Source organism: Schistocerca nitens, chromosome 8, assembly GCF_023898315.1.
Source record: "Schistocerca nitens isolate TAMUIC-IGC-003100 chromosome 8, iqSchNite1.1, whole genome shotgun sequence".
Lineage (NCBI taxonomy): Eukaryota > Metazoa > Arthropoda > Insecta > Orthoptera > Acrididae > Schistocerca > Schistocerca nitens.
Genome location: NC_064621.1, coordinates 330,372,821 through 330,389,276, shown reverse-complemented (window position 1 = coordinate 330,389,276; position 16,456 = coordinate 330,372,821). Strand labels below are relative to the sequence as shown.

Sequence of the window (16,456 nt, the reverse complement as noted above, 5' to 3'; positions counted from 1 at the left end):
AAGGAACCTGACTAGTATACCATCTGGACTGGAAGCCTTGCCTTTATTAAGTGATTTAAGCGGCTTTGCTACAGCGAGGATATCTTCTTCTATGTTTCTCAACTTTGAAGTTGTTCTTGATTGGAATTCGGGAATATTTACTTCCTCTTCTTTGGTGAAGGAGTTTCGGAAAACCGTGCTTCAATAACTCTGCTTTGGTGGCACTGTCATCATCGACTTCACCGTTGCTATCACACAGTGAAGGTATTGATTGCGTCTTGTCCCTGGTGTGCTTTATGTGTGAGCAGAATCTCTTTTGAGTTTTCTGCCAGACTTCAAGACAGAGTTTCGTTGTTGAAATTATTATGAGCATCTCGCATTGAAGTACACACTATATTTCGAACTTCTGCAAAACTTTGCCAATCTTGGGGATTTTGCATCCTTTTAAATTTGGCATGCTTTTTTCGTTGCTTCTGCAACAGTGATCTGACCCATTTTGTGTACAATGGGGGATCAGTACCATTAATTATTAATTTATCTGGTACATATCTCTCTTGAAATCATTCCACATCTTTTCTATGCTTACATGATAAGATCAGAAGGAGACTGTCTCTTAAAAAGGCATTAAGAGCCTTTTTATCAGCTTTTTAAATGGATGTACTTCGTGTTTCTTTTTATGGTTGTGGGTGTTACAGTATTCAGCCTAGTGGCAACTGCCTAGTGGTCACTAATCCCTGTATTCGTCATGATACTCCCTATTTGTCCAGGATTATTTGTTGCTAAGAGGTCAAGTAGGCTTTCAGAACCATTTACACTTTGAGTAGGCACATGAACTAATTGTTCAAAATAATTTTCTGAGAAAGAATTCAGTACAATTTAGGATGACGTATTATGCCTGCCACTGGCAGCATATCAAGGATGGATTGAAGTCGCCACCAACTATAATTGTACGAGTGGGGTACCTATTTGAAATGAGACTCAAGTTTTCTTTGAACTGTTCAGCAACTATATCTTCTGAGTCGGGGGGCCGGTACAATGATACAATTAATAGATTAGTCCTATTGTCAAGTACAACCGCTACCCATACTATTTCACAAGAACTATCTACTTCATTTTCACTATAAGGCAAACTACTTCTGACAGCAATAATCTATCCTTTCTAAACACTGTTAGATCATTTGAAAAAAATTTGGCAGAAAAAAAAAAATTGGCAGAACTTATTTCTGGCTTTAGCCAACTTTCTGTACCTATAACTGTTTGAGCTTCAGTGCATTCTATTAGGGCTTGGAGCTCTGGTTCTTTCCCAACACAGCTACGACAATTTACAACTAGAATACTGATCATTTCTACAACTGCCTTACTGTGTTTTACCTGCCCTCTTTTAGACAGATGCCCTTTCTGTGGTTTCCCGAGACCCTCTAACCTAAAAAACCACCCAATCCCTTCCACACAGCCCCCACTACCCATGTAGCTGCTTCCTGTGTGTAGTGGACTCCTGACCTATTAAGCAGAACCTGGAAACCCACCACCCAATGTCGCAAGTCAAGGAATTTGCAGCCTACACGGTCACAGAACCGCCTGAGCCTCTGATTCAGATCCTCCACATGAGTCTGCACCAAAGGACCACGGTCAGTTCTGTTGACGATGCTGCAGATGGTGAGCTCCGCCTTAATCTTGGAAGCAAGACTGGCAGTCCTTACCTTTCCGCTAACCACCCGAAACCAGAGAGAATCTCCACCAACCCATAGTGACACACATCACTGGTAGCGACATGGGCTACCAGCTACAGTTGGCTGCTCCACTTACTCTTCATGGCAACTGGAAGCACCCTTTCCACATCCAGAATGACTCCCCCTGGTATGCACATGGAGTGCACACTCGCTTCCTTCACCTCCTTGGCAGCCATGTTCCTAAGGTGCCCCATTACTGGCCTAACGTTGGAGCTCCCAACTACCAGCAAACCCACCCTCTGTGAATGCCCAGGCCTTGTGGGCCAAGAAGCTTCCTCTGGAACAGGATGGACAACTGCATCCGACTCAGAGACCCCTGTCAGCCACAGATAACGCCCAAAACCTGTTCATCAAACAAACCGGGGAGGCACTACGATCGGCCACACGGAAAGCCTTTCGCTGCCTGCCAGACTTTGGAATGATCTCCCGCCCAACCACAGGCGAGGGGTCAACCTCAGTGCAGGCAGTACCCGGTGCGACGACAGCAGTGGATCAATCGGGGGACACTTGGGTCATGCTCAACACCTCTCGCATCCCTGCATCCGACCCCCCATGGTGATGCCCCTCGACAGCAGCCTCAAGCTGTGTGACGGAAGCCAACACTGCCTGCAGCTGTACACAGCAATCACAGTGCCTATCCATTTCTGAACTCGCTCCTGTTTGAAACTCGTAAAGATATGTAATAAACAAATGGTGTACTCGCCTTATTAGCAGCAGGAACGCGTGGTGCTCTCTCACTGACGGTCTAACCAACACTAAACTTATGTAAACAAAACAAACGAAAGGCTGTACGATACGAGGGTCAATAGCAATGGCGGTACTGTATGCTACAGTGTTTCTGAAATGAAAGGTTGCTCCTAGTAAGCACTCAAACACGCAAGAAATTACAAAAATATACTAGTAACTACAAAGGTAACTGAAAAGAATGCACTCCTGTTTGAAGATCATAAAAATATGTAATAAACAAATGGTCTACTTGCGTTACTAGCAGCAGGCACTCGCAGTGCTCTCTCACTGACGGGCTAGCGAGTTCTAGAATATTTTGTTCAAGAGTGTGGGACCCATACCAAACAGAACTAACAGGGGACACTGAATGTACACAGAGAAGGGCAGCATGAATCGTCACAGATTTCTTTGATCCATGAGGAAGTGTCGTCACAGAGATAATGAAGAAACTGAACTGGCAGACTCCTGGAAGATGAGAGCAAACTATCCTGCAAAAGTCTACTAACAAAGTTTCAAGAACTGGCTTTAAATTATGACTCTAGGAATATACTACATGAGCACAGGTGCAGATGCATAAGTGTGTGTGTGTGTGTGTGTGTGTGTGTGTGAGGGGGAGAGAGGGGGATGGGGATAGAGAGAGAGAGAGAGAGAGGGGGGGGGGGGGTTGTACGGCATATTCAATTCACTTTAAAATCCTTGTATGATAATGTAGGTGGATAAAACTAGAATTAAACACTTACATGGATTGTTTTCATTTTAAAATTGAATGATCTGTTTTTCACTACCTGGGCATGAGAGTCTTTGGTTATATGATCCACACTAGTAATTGTTAAGTAATTTTTCTCATATCTTTACATTACTGCTAGTTTAGTTGTTTTAATAATATAATATAATTGGATGACAATGGCTGTATAACAACATTACATTGTAACTAAAGAAAGGAGTTTAAAGTGCTGCATCTTTCCCATTAACCATGGACCTTGCCGCTGGTGGGGAGGCTTGCATGCCTCAGTGCTACAGATAGCCATACCGTAGGTGCAACCACAATGGCAATATGTCTGTTGAGAGGCCACACAAACGTGTGGTTCCTGAAGAGAGGCAGCAGCCTTTTCAGTAGCTGCAGGAGCAACAGTCTGGATGAGTGAGTGATCTGACCTTGTAACATTAACCAAAATGGCCTTGCTGTGCTGGTACTGCGAACGGCTGAGAGCAAGGGGAAACGACAGCCATACTTTTTCCCCGAAGGCATGAAGCTTTACTGTTTGGTTAAATGATGATGGCATCCTCTTGGGGAAAACATTCCTGAGGGAAAATAGTCCCCCAGTCGGATCTCGAGGCAGGGACTACTCATGAGGACACCGTTATCAGGAGAAAGAAAACTGGCCAATGTAGTGGTTAATAAAAAAGAAAAATAAGAAGAGAAGAAAAGGTTGAAAATGTGGAAGAAATCGCAAGTGAAAATGGGTTTTTTAAAATCGTTAATGACCGTGAAAAAAGGGAAAGAATGAAAAGCAAATCGGACTTCGTAATACAGAAAAGGTATCGGACTTCGTGATTCGGAAAAGCTATTGTTGGGGTGGTCCTCGTGGCGTTTTTGAGCAAAAGTTAAACCAATTTCCACTACAAAAAGTATTGAAAAAGAACAGAGAATAACAAAATGTAACTGACAGGGGGAAATGACGTAGATAAGAGTTCATCCTTTACCAGGTTAAATTCTTCTTTCATGCAGTGTCCAGGTCTTCAAAAATCTCCTACTTCATTTCTGCGCGAAAAGTCTGTTCTGAAATCTTGCAATAAGTTTCATTGTCCAGGAATTTCTAATGCATACAAAACCGTCTTGATCTTAAATACAATTTATTTTAGTTGCTTCTTTCCATCCTCTGAATTTCATAACAACTTCCACAATGTCTACACATTACAATCAGATCAAGACTAGCTATTAAGTTTTTTATGTCAGCATCAGATCACGTCTGCCTTAAGCTTTGGCTATCAAAAGACAACCAAGAAACGGATAGAAAACAAAAAAAAGTTACAATATTAGTATTTTCTCTGCCGTTGAGCGCTCATACCGCTGCGACGGGAAATTTTTTATCTGAGGGAATGAGTGTAGCGTGGCGAAATTCAAAGTCCCGCTACACCAAGATAGACACGAAGCCCACACCTACCACAATAGTACAAATTTATATGCCAACTAGCTCCACAGAAGATGAAGAGATTGAGGAAATGTATGATGAGATAAAAGAAATTATTCAGATAGTGAAGGGAGACGAAAATTTAATAGTCATGGGGGACTGGAATTCGATAGTAGGAAAAGGAAGATAAGGAAAAGTTGTAGGTGAATATGGAATCGGGATAAGGAATAAATGAGGGGATTGTCTGGTAGAATTCTGCACAGAGCATAACTTACTCATAGCTAACTCTTGGTTTAAAAATCATGAAAGAAGGTTGTATAAGTGGAATAGGCCTGGAGACACTGGAATGTTTCAGATAGATTATATAATGGTAAGACAGAGATTTAGGAACCAGGTTTTAAATTGTAAGACATTTCCAGGGGTAGATGTGGACTCTGACCACGATCTATTGGTGATGAACTGTAGATTAAAACTGAAGAAACTGTGAAAAGGTCGGAATTTAAGGAGGTGGGATGTGTATAAACTGAAAGAACTAGAGGTTATATAGAGTTTCAGACAGAGCATTGGGGAATGATTGACAAGAACGGGGGAAAGAAATACAGTAGAGGAAGAATGGGTACCTTTGAAATATGAAATTGTAAAGGCAGCAGAGGATCAAGTAGGTAAAAAAACAAGGGCTAGTAGAAACCTTGGGTAACAGAAGAGATATTGGACTTAATTGATGAAATGAGAAAATATAAACATGCAGTAAATGAAGCAGGCAAAAAGGAATACAAACATCTCAAAAATAAGACAGACAGGAAGTGCAAAATGGCTAAACAGGGATAGCTAAAGGACAAATGTAAGGATGTAGAGACATATATCACTAGGGGTAAGATAGATACTGCCTACAGGAAAATTAAAGAGACCTGTGGAAAAGAGAGAACAACCTGTATTAATATCAAGAGCTCAGAAGGAGAACCAGTTCCAAGCAAAGAAGGGGAAGCAGAAAGGTGGAATTAGAGACTCTACACAAGGGCGATATACTTGAGGGTGATATTATGGAAATGGAAGAGGATGTAGATGAAGTTGAAATGGGAGATAAGATACTGTGTGAAGAATTTGACAGAGGACTGAAAGAGCTAAATCGAAACAAGGCCCCAGGAGTAGACAACATTCCATTAGAGCTACTGATAGCCTTGGGAGAGCCAGCCAGCCCTGACAAAACTCTACCATCTGGTGAGCAAGATGTACGAGACAGGTGAAATACCCTCAGACTTGATGAAGGATATAACAATTCCAATCACAAAAAAAGCAGGTATTGACAGGTGTGAAAATTAGAGAACTATCAGTTTAATAAGTCTCAGCTGCAAAACACTAACACGAATTCTTTACAGACAAATGGAAAAACTTGTAGAAGGCGACCTCAGGGAGGATCAGTTCAGATTCCATAGAAATGTTGGAACACGTGAGGCAATACTGACCCTAAGACTTATCTTAGAAGATAGATTAAAGAAAGGCAAACCTACATTTCTAGCATTTGTAGACTTAGAAAAGGCTTTTGAAAATGTTGATTGGAATACTCTCTTCCATATTTTGAAGGTGGCAGAGATCAAATACAAGGAGTGAAAGGTTGTTTACAATTTGTACAAAAACCAAATGACAGTTATAAGACGTGAGGGGCATGAAAGGGAAGCAGTGGTTGGGAAGGGAGTGAGACAGGGTTGTAGCCTATCCCTGGTGTTATTCAATCTGTTTATTGAGCAAGCAGTAAATGAAACAAAAGAAAAATTTGGAGTAGGAATCAAAATCCAGGGAGAAGAAATAAAAACTTTTAGGTTTGCCGAATACATCGTAATTCTGTCAGAGACAGCACAGGACCTGGAAGAGCAGCTGAACGGAATGGACACTGTCTTGAAAGGAGGATATAAGATGAACATCAACAAAAGCAGAGGATAATGGAATGTAGTCTAATTAAATCAGGTGATGCTGAAGGAATTAGATTAGGAAATGAGACACTTAAAGTAGTAGATGAGTTTTACTATTTGTGGAGCAAAATAACTGATGATGGTCGAAGTAGAGAGGATATAAAATGTAGACTGGCAATGGCAAGGAAAGTGTTTCTGAAGAAGGGAAATTTGTTAACACTGAGTACAGATTAAAGTGTCAGGAAGTCTTACCTGAAAGTATTTGTATGGAGTGTAGCCCTGTATGGAAGTGTAACATGGATGATAACTAGTTTAGATAAGAAGAGAATAGAAGCTTTCGAAATGTGGTGCTACAGAAGAAGGCTGAAGATAAGATGGGTAAATCACGTAACTAATGAGGAGGTACTGAACAGAATTGGGGAGAAGAGGACTTTGTGGAACAACTAGACTAAAAGAAGGAATCGGTTGTTAGTATATGTTCTGAGGCATCAAAGGATCACCAATTTAGTACTGGAGGGCAGGGTGGAGGATAAAAATCATAGAGGGAGCCCGAGAGATGAATACACTAAGTATATTCAGAAGGATGTAGGTTGCACTAGTTACTTGGAGATAACAAGCTTGCACAGGATAGATTAGCGTGGAGGGCTGCATCAAACCAGTCTCTGGACTGAAGACCACAAGTCACAAACAACAGCTATTTTCCCGTAGACAGTCCATTATATGCATTTGGAGACATGAAATGAAACAAGATAAGCTCAGTTTGTTGCACCTTTTTACGGGATTACTACATTTTGCACTTTTTCCCGTGATTCTGTGCTGATGCACCTTTCTCCCAAGACATCAACAATGGCCAATAAATATTAAAATATCATTTATGGGAAACGCAAGGAATTATTTGTACCCTCAGCAACAATGGCCAACCTCAGCAATAACAGTCAACATCAGTACCAATGGTCAACCTGCAGCTGTAAGTCAAACAAAATTTTTAAAAATTGCGCTGAAACTGTTTAAAACTGAATTCAGTTAGTGCTGGCTACCATCTATCAACTGTATACTGTCCTGTTGACCATGTTAGTGTTTTACTGGAAAGGATTTTTCACAACAAAATCATGCTGAAGGTTAAGAAGGAGAAGTTATGTGCATTTTCAGAAGAATTCAAGACTCAGTTTATCAAAACTGATGGCATTATTCTGCAATATGCCAACTGAAAAATAAATATTGCAATCATTAACAAGCATCAAAGGAACAGAATAAACAAATACATCCGAACAACAAACATTTAAAGACCGCTGAACTTCAACAGTCAAAAACTAAGCAAACTGCTGCAACACATGCCTTCACTTCATGATCTGAAAAGCAGTGGCCATTGAATGAGTTTAATGCAGATCTTGCACGGCAGTAATGCAGTCAGAAATTCTGATCCACAAGTTAAACACTCCAACATTCAAATCATTTCTTGAGAAGTACACACAAAGGTCATACCAGATGACAGCACTATGAGAAAAAGTTATGTACAGTCAATTTATGAGAATGTTTTGAATAAAATAAAAGAGGTGGTTGGCAAACATTCAGTGGGATTCATTTCAAATGATACTGCTGATGAGCTGCAAAGATATATTTTGAACGTGTGGGTTTTTGCATTATCTGCTGAATGGGAAAGCCTATGCTTTTTAAATGTACCTGCTAAAGTAGACAAATGTCTGCAGATTAATGCAATCATTTAACGACTCTTGTATGAACCTGAGGCCAGGCAGCATACAACACAAAAAAGTCAGGCTTGTGGTGACTGATCAAGCATACCACCTGCCTTCAGCTTTCAAACAATTGAAGGGCATGTACCCAACTTCAAATATGTGACATGTATTGCACATTGTCTACATCATGTTTGCAGAAGTATCAGGATGAATTACTGCAGGGTAAATGACTTCATTACTGCTCTAAAGAAGATTCTGGTAAATGCTCCCAGTCACCAAGATTTTATCAGGAAATACAGGGCTACACAATTCGTAGTTTCCTGCCATCACATAGTTGGATACTTGTATAAGATGTGCAGTTTTTTCTTCGAAAACTCTGATAAAATCAAACTCTTCATATATGTCCTAGATTCGGGGATGCAGCAGCCATCAAACATGCTCAACAACTAGTCAACAACATATATCTAGAGTTGGAAATTTTTACAGTGTATGGTTCCAAATGTTTGCCTGAGGTGACTCAAAAGAGTCTGGAAGAAAAAGGTATGGAGGAGGAGGGACAATGGAAGAAGTTGATGAGTGTTAGAGACATCCTTGATAGAACTGCTAAAATCAAATTTGAAGAACAACCCAAGTGTGGAAACCTTTGAAATTCTGTGTCCTTGGAGTCTTTCATGGCAGCAATATAAGTGGGAAATAGTGCCAGCCCCAGCAGTCAGTAGTTTTAATCCTGATGACGATGGTGGAGCTTGCCATTGAAAACTCAAGAATTTTATTGGAATTGATGCTGCTTGAAAACCGAGAAGATTTTATGCTTTGAAATTCTGACTGAACTTCCTTTATGGTGCTGACAAGATATGCTCCTTTCTGTAGATGTCAAGCAGACTTTCACCATATACAAGGAACTACTGAGCTCAATGTGGCAGAGAAGTAGTGTCAAAAACATTGAAATGATGTGTAGTCCAAAGTAGCTGAACCTGGTAAATGGGACAAACAAAGTTAATGTAGGTAGTTTAAACCCAAGCAAAGTAACTTCATCACTATCTTTTTTGTACCTTTTTGTATGAATTTTCAGAACCGTTTTCCCCTTTTTCTGGTCATTACTTTTACAGGAATAATTTCCATTCTTATCTACTACAAGTTTCCAACATAATGTCTTTACTGAGGCTTCATATTCAATATAAAATAAAGGCTTTGATAGCTAATTTAGCCCTTAAGAGTATAATTTCTTAGTTGAGTTTGATTCATCCATGTATAATTTGCTTTCCGTAACTGAACTATACATATTTTTAAAAAAGATGTCAGTATTATGTTTCTATTGTGATCAAAGATGTGCCTACTATAGATACGCAGACAACTAATTATATGCTCAGTTTTCATTCGTAGTTAATTTTTATAGCTGGTTGTGGTCCCGTGTTGTAATTAGACAGTACATGAAATTTGAAGTTTTGCCTGCTTGGAATATATTCGAATCTGTAACTTATGATCTTTGAACAACAGTAGCAAAAGACTAGGTACTAAAGTCTGTTCCAGACATATTTACATAGCAAGGTGCAGACATGTTTGTTATACATGCAGACATGTTTGTTATACCACTTGTTATACTTAAATAGAATATTTCAAAATGGTAGTCTAAATATAATACTACAGATGTGTATTATGTAATGCAGTTCCTCACATCCTGACAGCTGTCCAACACTGCATACAGAAAAGAAAAGCCTTGACCCTTTGAAGTTTCCATTAATGAAAAATAAATTCTTAATCATACTTTTCCAATAGCAATACAACGAATAATTGCGTACTTGAAGTGAGGCTCATATAAAATCTACCTGTCCAGTTTTTCATTGAGAGTGACTGATCCTGTGATAGAGTCAACTTTGAAGACTGATAATGAAACCGGATTTCTTGCAGCATGCAGACTGTATATCACTCTCTTATCTTCATCTTTGTCTGTTGCAATTAGTCTTAATATTTCTGTTCCTTTTTCAACATTTTCAGAAATTTCAACACTATACAGTTTCTCTGTAAATTCTGGCCGATGGTCATTTATGTCAATTACATTGACATACAACTGTAAAAAAGGAAAAAAATGTTGAATCAGTGCATTAAGGACTAGAGACAAAAGTGCAAAACAAGCAAAAGACAGTTACAAATGAAAATCCAAACGTCGCACAGGTAGATAAAATAAAGCAGTTCCACTCCTTAACTTTGTATGAACAACAGATGCCCACAGACAAGTCATAAAGGCTGAAGGACTTCCAAATTTTGGTATGACCCGTTCACTCCTTTGAATTTCAAAGCCAGAAAAGTGTAGGAAAACATGGGCATACAAGTTAAGTGTCTCAGTTAGGGGCACTGAGTGACTTTCATAACTATATTTTACTCCTCCTATTCTTTCCAGGTCTTTTTCTTTTGTGTTTTCAAAAGCATTGTTATGTAATTGATAACTATACACTATAAATTCATCATTTATGATTTTAGGAAGTTAATAATTTTATTTAAAATTGTTATGAATTCAATGTTGCCTATGCTTAAAGAAGTTAAAATTAATTACTTCAGTCATCTAAATGCAAATAAGTAATTTAAGAACATTACAGACACTCCTACTAAATAAGGAAAGTGGAGCCTTAAACTCACCTGGGTAAAAGTTGTGTGAACACCATCTGTCACACTTATTGTCAAATTGTAAGTGTCTTTTCTTTCCCAATCTAATTTCTTTGCCAGTAGAACATTTCCTTTATCACGACCAATAAAAAATTCATCCATATCATCTCCATCTGCAACAAATAAACAAAAAATTTCTAAGTATTCAGTCTCATCATAGGAAAAATACACTCTTCAATTTATTGGACTACTGGCATGTCATAACGTTCATTTTAAAAAAAAGGCACATGCTTGCATTAATGTGGTGTCTTACTTCAATTAAATTTTCACTCTGTATCATTATGGCTCCGTATATGAAAAAGAGAAATGGAATGCAGTCACACTAAATAAGGCAATGTTTAGGGAATTAGATTAGGAAATGAGACAGTGAAAGTGGTAGATGGAGTTTTCCTGTTAGGGCAGCAAATTAAATGATGATGGATGAAATAGAAAGGATGTAAAATGCAGACTGGCAATACCAAGAAAATTATTTCTGTAAAAGAGAAATGAAAATAAATTTAAGCCTTTTCTGGAGCAAAGAGAGTTGGAATGTAGCCTTGTACAGAAGCGAAATATGAATGATAAACAGTTCAGACAAGATGAGAATCAGAGCTTTTGAAATGCATTTCTACAGAATAATGCCAAAGGTTAAACGTGTAGATCACTGAACTGAACTGAGCTGGTGAGAAAAGAAACTTACGAGGTGATTTGATAATAAAAGGAATCAGTTGATATGCTATCAGCTGATCCCCTCCTTTAGTCAAGTAATTGCACCAATTGCTTTTCTCCCCAATTCTATTCAGTAACTTCTCATTTCTTATTTGATCTACCCATGGAATTTTCAGCTTCCTTTTATAGTAACATTTCAAAAGCTTGTATTCTCATCTTGTCTGAATTGCCCATCATTCACATTTCATATCTGTACAAGGCTACACCTCAGCCTTTCTTTTTTTTTCAGAAAAGACTTCCTACTACTTAAATTTATATTCAGAGTCAACAAATTTCTATTTTTCTGACATCCTTTCCTTGCTACTGTCAGTCTACATTTTATATCCTTACTACTTCAGCCATCCTGAACCATCAGGGAACCATTAATTTGATTATGGATGAAAATTCAGAGAGGTAAAAATTGTAGAGAGAGTCAAAAGTTTGACTACAGTAAGCAGGTTCAAATGGATGAAGGATACAGAAGTTATGCAGAGATGTAAGGGGTTGCAAGGTTAGACTAACAGGGAAAGTTACCACAAACCATCTTTGGACTGAACACTACAAAAACAACAGTTTCTGCTACAGGCAGCTGAAAAATGATCACTAAGAAGAAGTACAGATACACATGCAAGAAAGAGAGAGTTAATAAGCTTGCTAAGCTATTGAACCCTCTGTGTACCACAAATCAAGATTTTTAAATACATCTGAGGCCATGAAAAGACCTCTGTATGTATGTATGTGTGTGTGTGTGTGTATAATTTTCTTGCTATGAAGAAGAATGAGAGTACAAAAGGCCAAAGTGCAACATCTCTACCTATAAAAAGTGTGTTCCTGTGATGATGACTCTCATGAACTCTATAGCAAATGTATAAAATTGTATCAGGAGCAGGTGTATACAAGCAAGTTGTGTAAAGTAAGACTGAAGGCAAAGTAAAAGATCAGCAAAAGACAGACATACATGAAAACACAAAATATGTAAGGGCAAACAAAAAATAGCTCCATTCCTGTAACTTCACATGAACAAGTGCCAACAGAAATATCATAAAAGTTGAAGTACTCATTTAATCTACTGGTATAACCAAGTCCTTTCTCTGAAGATTGAAGGCAGAAAAGCATAAGGACAAAAGAGTGTACAATGTAATCCTCTTCTTTTGAGGCCCTTACTTGGAACCACACATGTGCATGACGTTTAAATGGGATATCACAATATTTGCAGTGCATTAGGGAGTTTTCCTGTCTCTGTCTCTCATGAGATGCACATTGATGTTGGTAATGTTTAGCTACCTACAGTTTTAGCAACTAAGGGGATAATAAATTAACTTGTTACATTATACAAACAAAGTTCATATGTTCTCACATTCCATGCGAGGGTATCCTACAACATGCCTGGTTTCAATCTAGTTTTATTACCTCACAGTAATACAGTTGCCATTACCTATGACCCCTAAGAGTTTGTTCCATCATCATCATAGAGACAGTACATTATTAGTGGATTATGACATGAAATTGTTGAAGTACCTTGGGATTGTCACATTTTGTAAAATTACCTCATAGTTTCATAAAATGTAACCAATATATGCTTATCTCCATTTGGTCACTGCCAAGTTCATTTTCTTCTGCTTGTCTGGGATCATGAGGACAAGGGTGGAGCTGGATGTGGGACAGGGTTTCGCAGACACTGAGGCCAGGATCAAAGGATGTGTAACAAGGACAACTCCCATCCTTGTAATTGAGAGAAGTGGGTGTTGAGGGGAAGGATCCAGATGTCACAGATTATAAAGCGGTCATTGAAGTCAATTCTGAGTTCGAATATAATAAATTTTCTTGAGACCAAGAAGCTTATGTCCACAATCAGCAGGGTTTTAGACAGCACTGCTCATCCAAAAAGCTTGCCTGTTTCCCATGATATACTGTGAACTATGGATGAAGGGTTACAGGCAGATTCCATATTTCTAGATATCTGGAAAGTGTTTGACACAGTGCCCCATTGCAGTGTGTTAAAGAGCATGTGGAATGGGTTCACAGATATGTGAGTGGCTCGAAGACTTCTTAAGTTATAGAACCTAGTGTGTTGTTCTCATTGGCCAGTGTTCATCAGAGATAAGGGTATTGTCAGGAGTGTCCCAGGAAGTGTGATAGGACCACTATTATTCTCTGTATACATAAACAATTTGGCACACAGGTTGGGCAGCAATCAATGGTTGTTTGCAGATGATGCTATGGTGTATGGTAAGGTGCTGAAGTTGAGTGGCTGCAAGAGGTTACCATATGAATTAAGACAAAATTTCTAGTTGGTGTGACAAATTGCAGCTAGCTCTAAATACAGAAAAATGTAAGTTAATTTGGAAAAATAAGAAAAACAAATGGTAATATTCAGATACAGTAACAGTTATGTCCTGCTTGACACAGTCACATCATTCAATGTCTGGGCATTATGTTGCAAAGTGATATGAAATGGAATGAGCATGTAAGGATTTCGGTAAGAAAGGCGAATGGTTGTCTTCGATTTATTGGGACAATTCTAAGAAAGTGTCGTTCATCTGTAAAGAAGACCACTTATAGCACATTATTGTGATCTGTTCTCAAGTACTGCTCAACTGTTTGGGATCTGTAATAGGTCAGATTAAAGGAATCAATCGAAGACATTCAGATGTGCCCTGCTAGATTTGTTACTGGTAGGTTCAAGCAAAATACAAATGTTACAGAGATGCTTCAGGAGCTTAAACGGGAATCCCTAGAGGGAAGGTGACATTCTTTTCACGGAACACTACTGAGAAAATTTAGAGAACCAGCATTTGAAGCTGACTGAAGAATGATTCTGTTGCCTCCAACATACATTGCACATAAGGACCACGAAAATAAGATACAAGAAATTAGGGCTCCTGTGGAGGCATATAGACAGCAGGTTTACCCTCGTTCTGTTTGCGAGTGGAACAGGAAAGGAAATGACTAGTAGTGGTATGGGGTACCCTCTGCCAAGTGCCGTAAGGTGAATTGCAGAGTATCGATGTAGATGTAGATGTAAATGCAGATGTAGATGTTGTGCTCAGCAGTATGTTCTGGCAATGGGTGGTCAGCTTTGCTCTTTGCCACAGTTTGACCGTCAGCTGGGTGCTCAAGTAAAACTCTGTGCAGAATTTAAAGTATACCTGGTATATAACATGACTGATTTCACATGTGGCCTTGCTTCTGGTATAATAGGATATACCTGTGAGGTGTCTGGAGGTGGTTGGGCTGGATGGGTGCAGTGGACAGGTCTTTCAGAGTGATATCACCCATGGTACAAGAGGTTGGGAGTTGGTGAGGCACAAGGATATGCTACGATATTTTGTAGGGTGGGTGGGTGGCAAAATACTACTTTGGAACATGTGAGAATGTTAGAGGGTAAGATGTTCCTGATGTCTATGTTAAATGGTATATATGCAATTACCTTCTATGCTGTACCATAACATGTCTCCATCCTCATCCTTGGCCTGGATTAGAGCAACAAGGAAACCCACTGGGTCACTCTCAGTAACTTGCACATGTTGATTAGGGTTTATAATTTGTGGAGCATTAGGTGATTCTGTAGGGACAGGCTCCACAAGCACAGAAACACGCATTGTGTGACTTCTTGGTGGCTGTCCACTATCCTGTGCTCTTATCTGAAACAAAATTTAAGTCAATTATCATCAAACACTCTCAGAAGATTGATCAGTCTAAGAGTGACAGTAAAAGGAATCAAACGCTATTTTCTGCTAAAAGCTGACACGTAACAAAAGGCAACAACAAATTAATGATAGTACAATAGTAGAAGATCCTGTGTAAAGATACATTTGAATTTTATAAACTGTGATTAAAGAATGACTTACAGAATTTAGCCCACCAGTCCCATTTGGACAGGAGGAAAGAAGAATGAAATAATTGTTAAATGGAGAGAAACAGAAATACTCTTGTACAAGTTACAATCCACAGCTCATAATATAAAAATGAATACGAATTGTACACCAAAAAGCAGCACAAACAAAATAGGAGAGACAATAAACAAGGATCAGTAATGTGAATGAACCCAAAAAAGGAGCCTGGAATAAAAGACAACTGTGGAGACTCAAGAAAACTATCAAACCTAAGGCAAAGGTAAAGATTTGTAAATGTGACTGTGATTAGTGAGACATAAGAATATGGTGGAATACTCTGCACTATTAAGCTTTGTCTATACACCTATAGCAAAAGTGTTCCTTACAGCTATTTGTATGGTTTAAGAGGCATAAATACATGTTACTGAATACTTTTCTTTAATATTTTTGTAGCATAAAAACAGAAATCCAATAGTCATTTACTAATTTCATTCTGTGTCCATTTGAACAAGTTTTTCCACAAAATTCTCACTAAGTGGTCTTGTTATTAACTTTACAAAGAGATCTCTTGTGCAAGATCCATCCTGCAATTGTTCACAGTGCAGGTTTGGTGTTACTCAGTGGAGAGTGTGAACTGGTGTTACGCTTAGATATTTCAACTGCGAGTACTGATGCAGTTGTTCCACCTTGCCACATTACACTGAGTTCTCACCACGCCTCTCTGTTATGAGGAGGAAAGCACAGACCACATCTTGCAGGTGTTTGAAAACCTGTGTCACAGAAATGGAAAGCATAATTACCTGAATCCTGGCAGCATTGAGAAACACTGAGTAATTCAGGAAAGTTAGGAAATACTGATTACTGAGAACATTATTTTGCAAATTGAGGTTCACACCATTTCCACAAAGAGTTCAATATCTCTTGCAGTAGATTTGCATGTTCCAGGAATCATAATTGCAATTTTTTGCCATGATGATGAACAATTGTGTTTGAAGTTAATTTTGCTACGTCTTTCAATTCTTTACATCACTGAATAGTAGGTCAAAGATTTTTACAGCTGAATATCTCACTTTTTTCTGTAATGGGTAGTGCTAGTCATTTCTC

General features: G+C 38.7%; 1 protein-coding gene across 1 annotated transcript in view; it reads right to left on the bottom strand.

The window, feature by feature from the left end:
• The window catches only part of LOC126199552 (fat-like cadherin-related tumor suppressor homolog), a 345,418-nt gene that overhangs the window by 124,917 nt on the left and 204,045 nt on the right, over positions 1 to 16,456 (bottom strand). The window contains exons 8-10 of the mRNA XM_049936473.1: positions 14,947 to 15,160; positions 10,803 to 10,942; positions 9,995 to 10,236 (exon numbers count right to left, since the gene is read on the bottom strand). Coding sequence (XP_049792430.1) covers positions 9,995 to 10,236; positions 10,803 to 10,942; positions 14,947 to 15,160 — 596 coding nt within the window. The remainder of the gene's footprint in view (positions 1 to 9,994; positions 10,237 to 10,802; positions 10,943 to 14,946; positions 15,161 to 16,456) is intronic.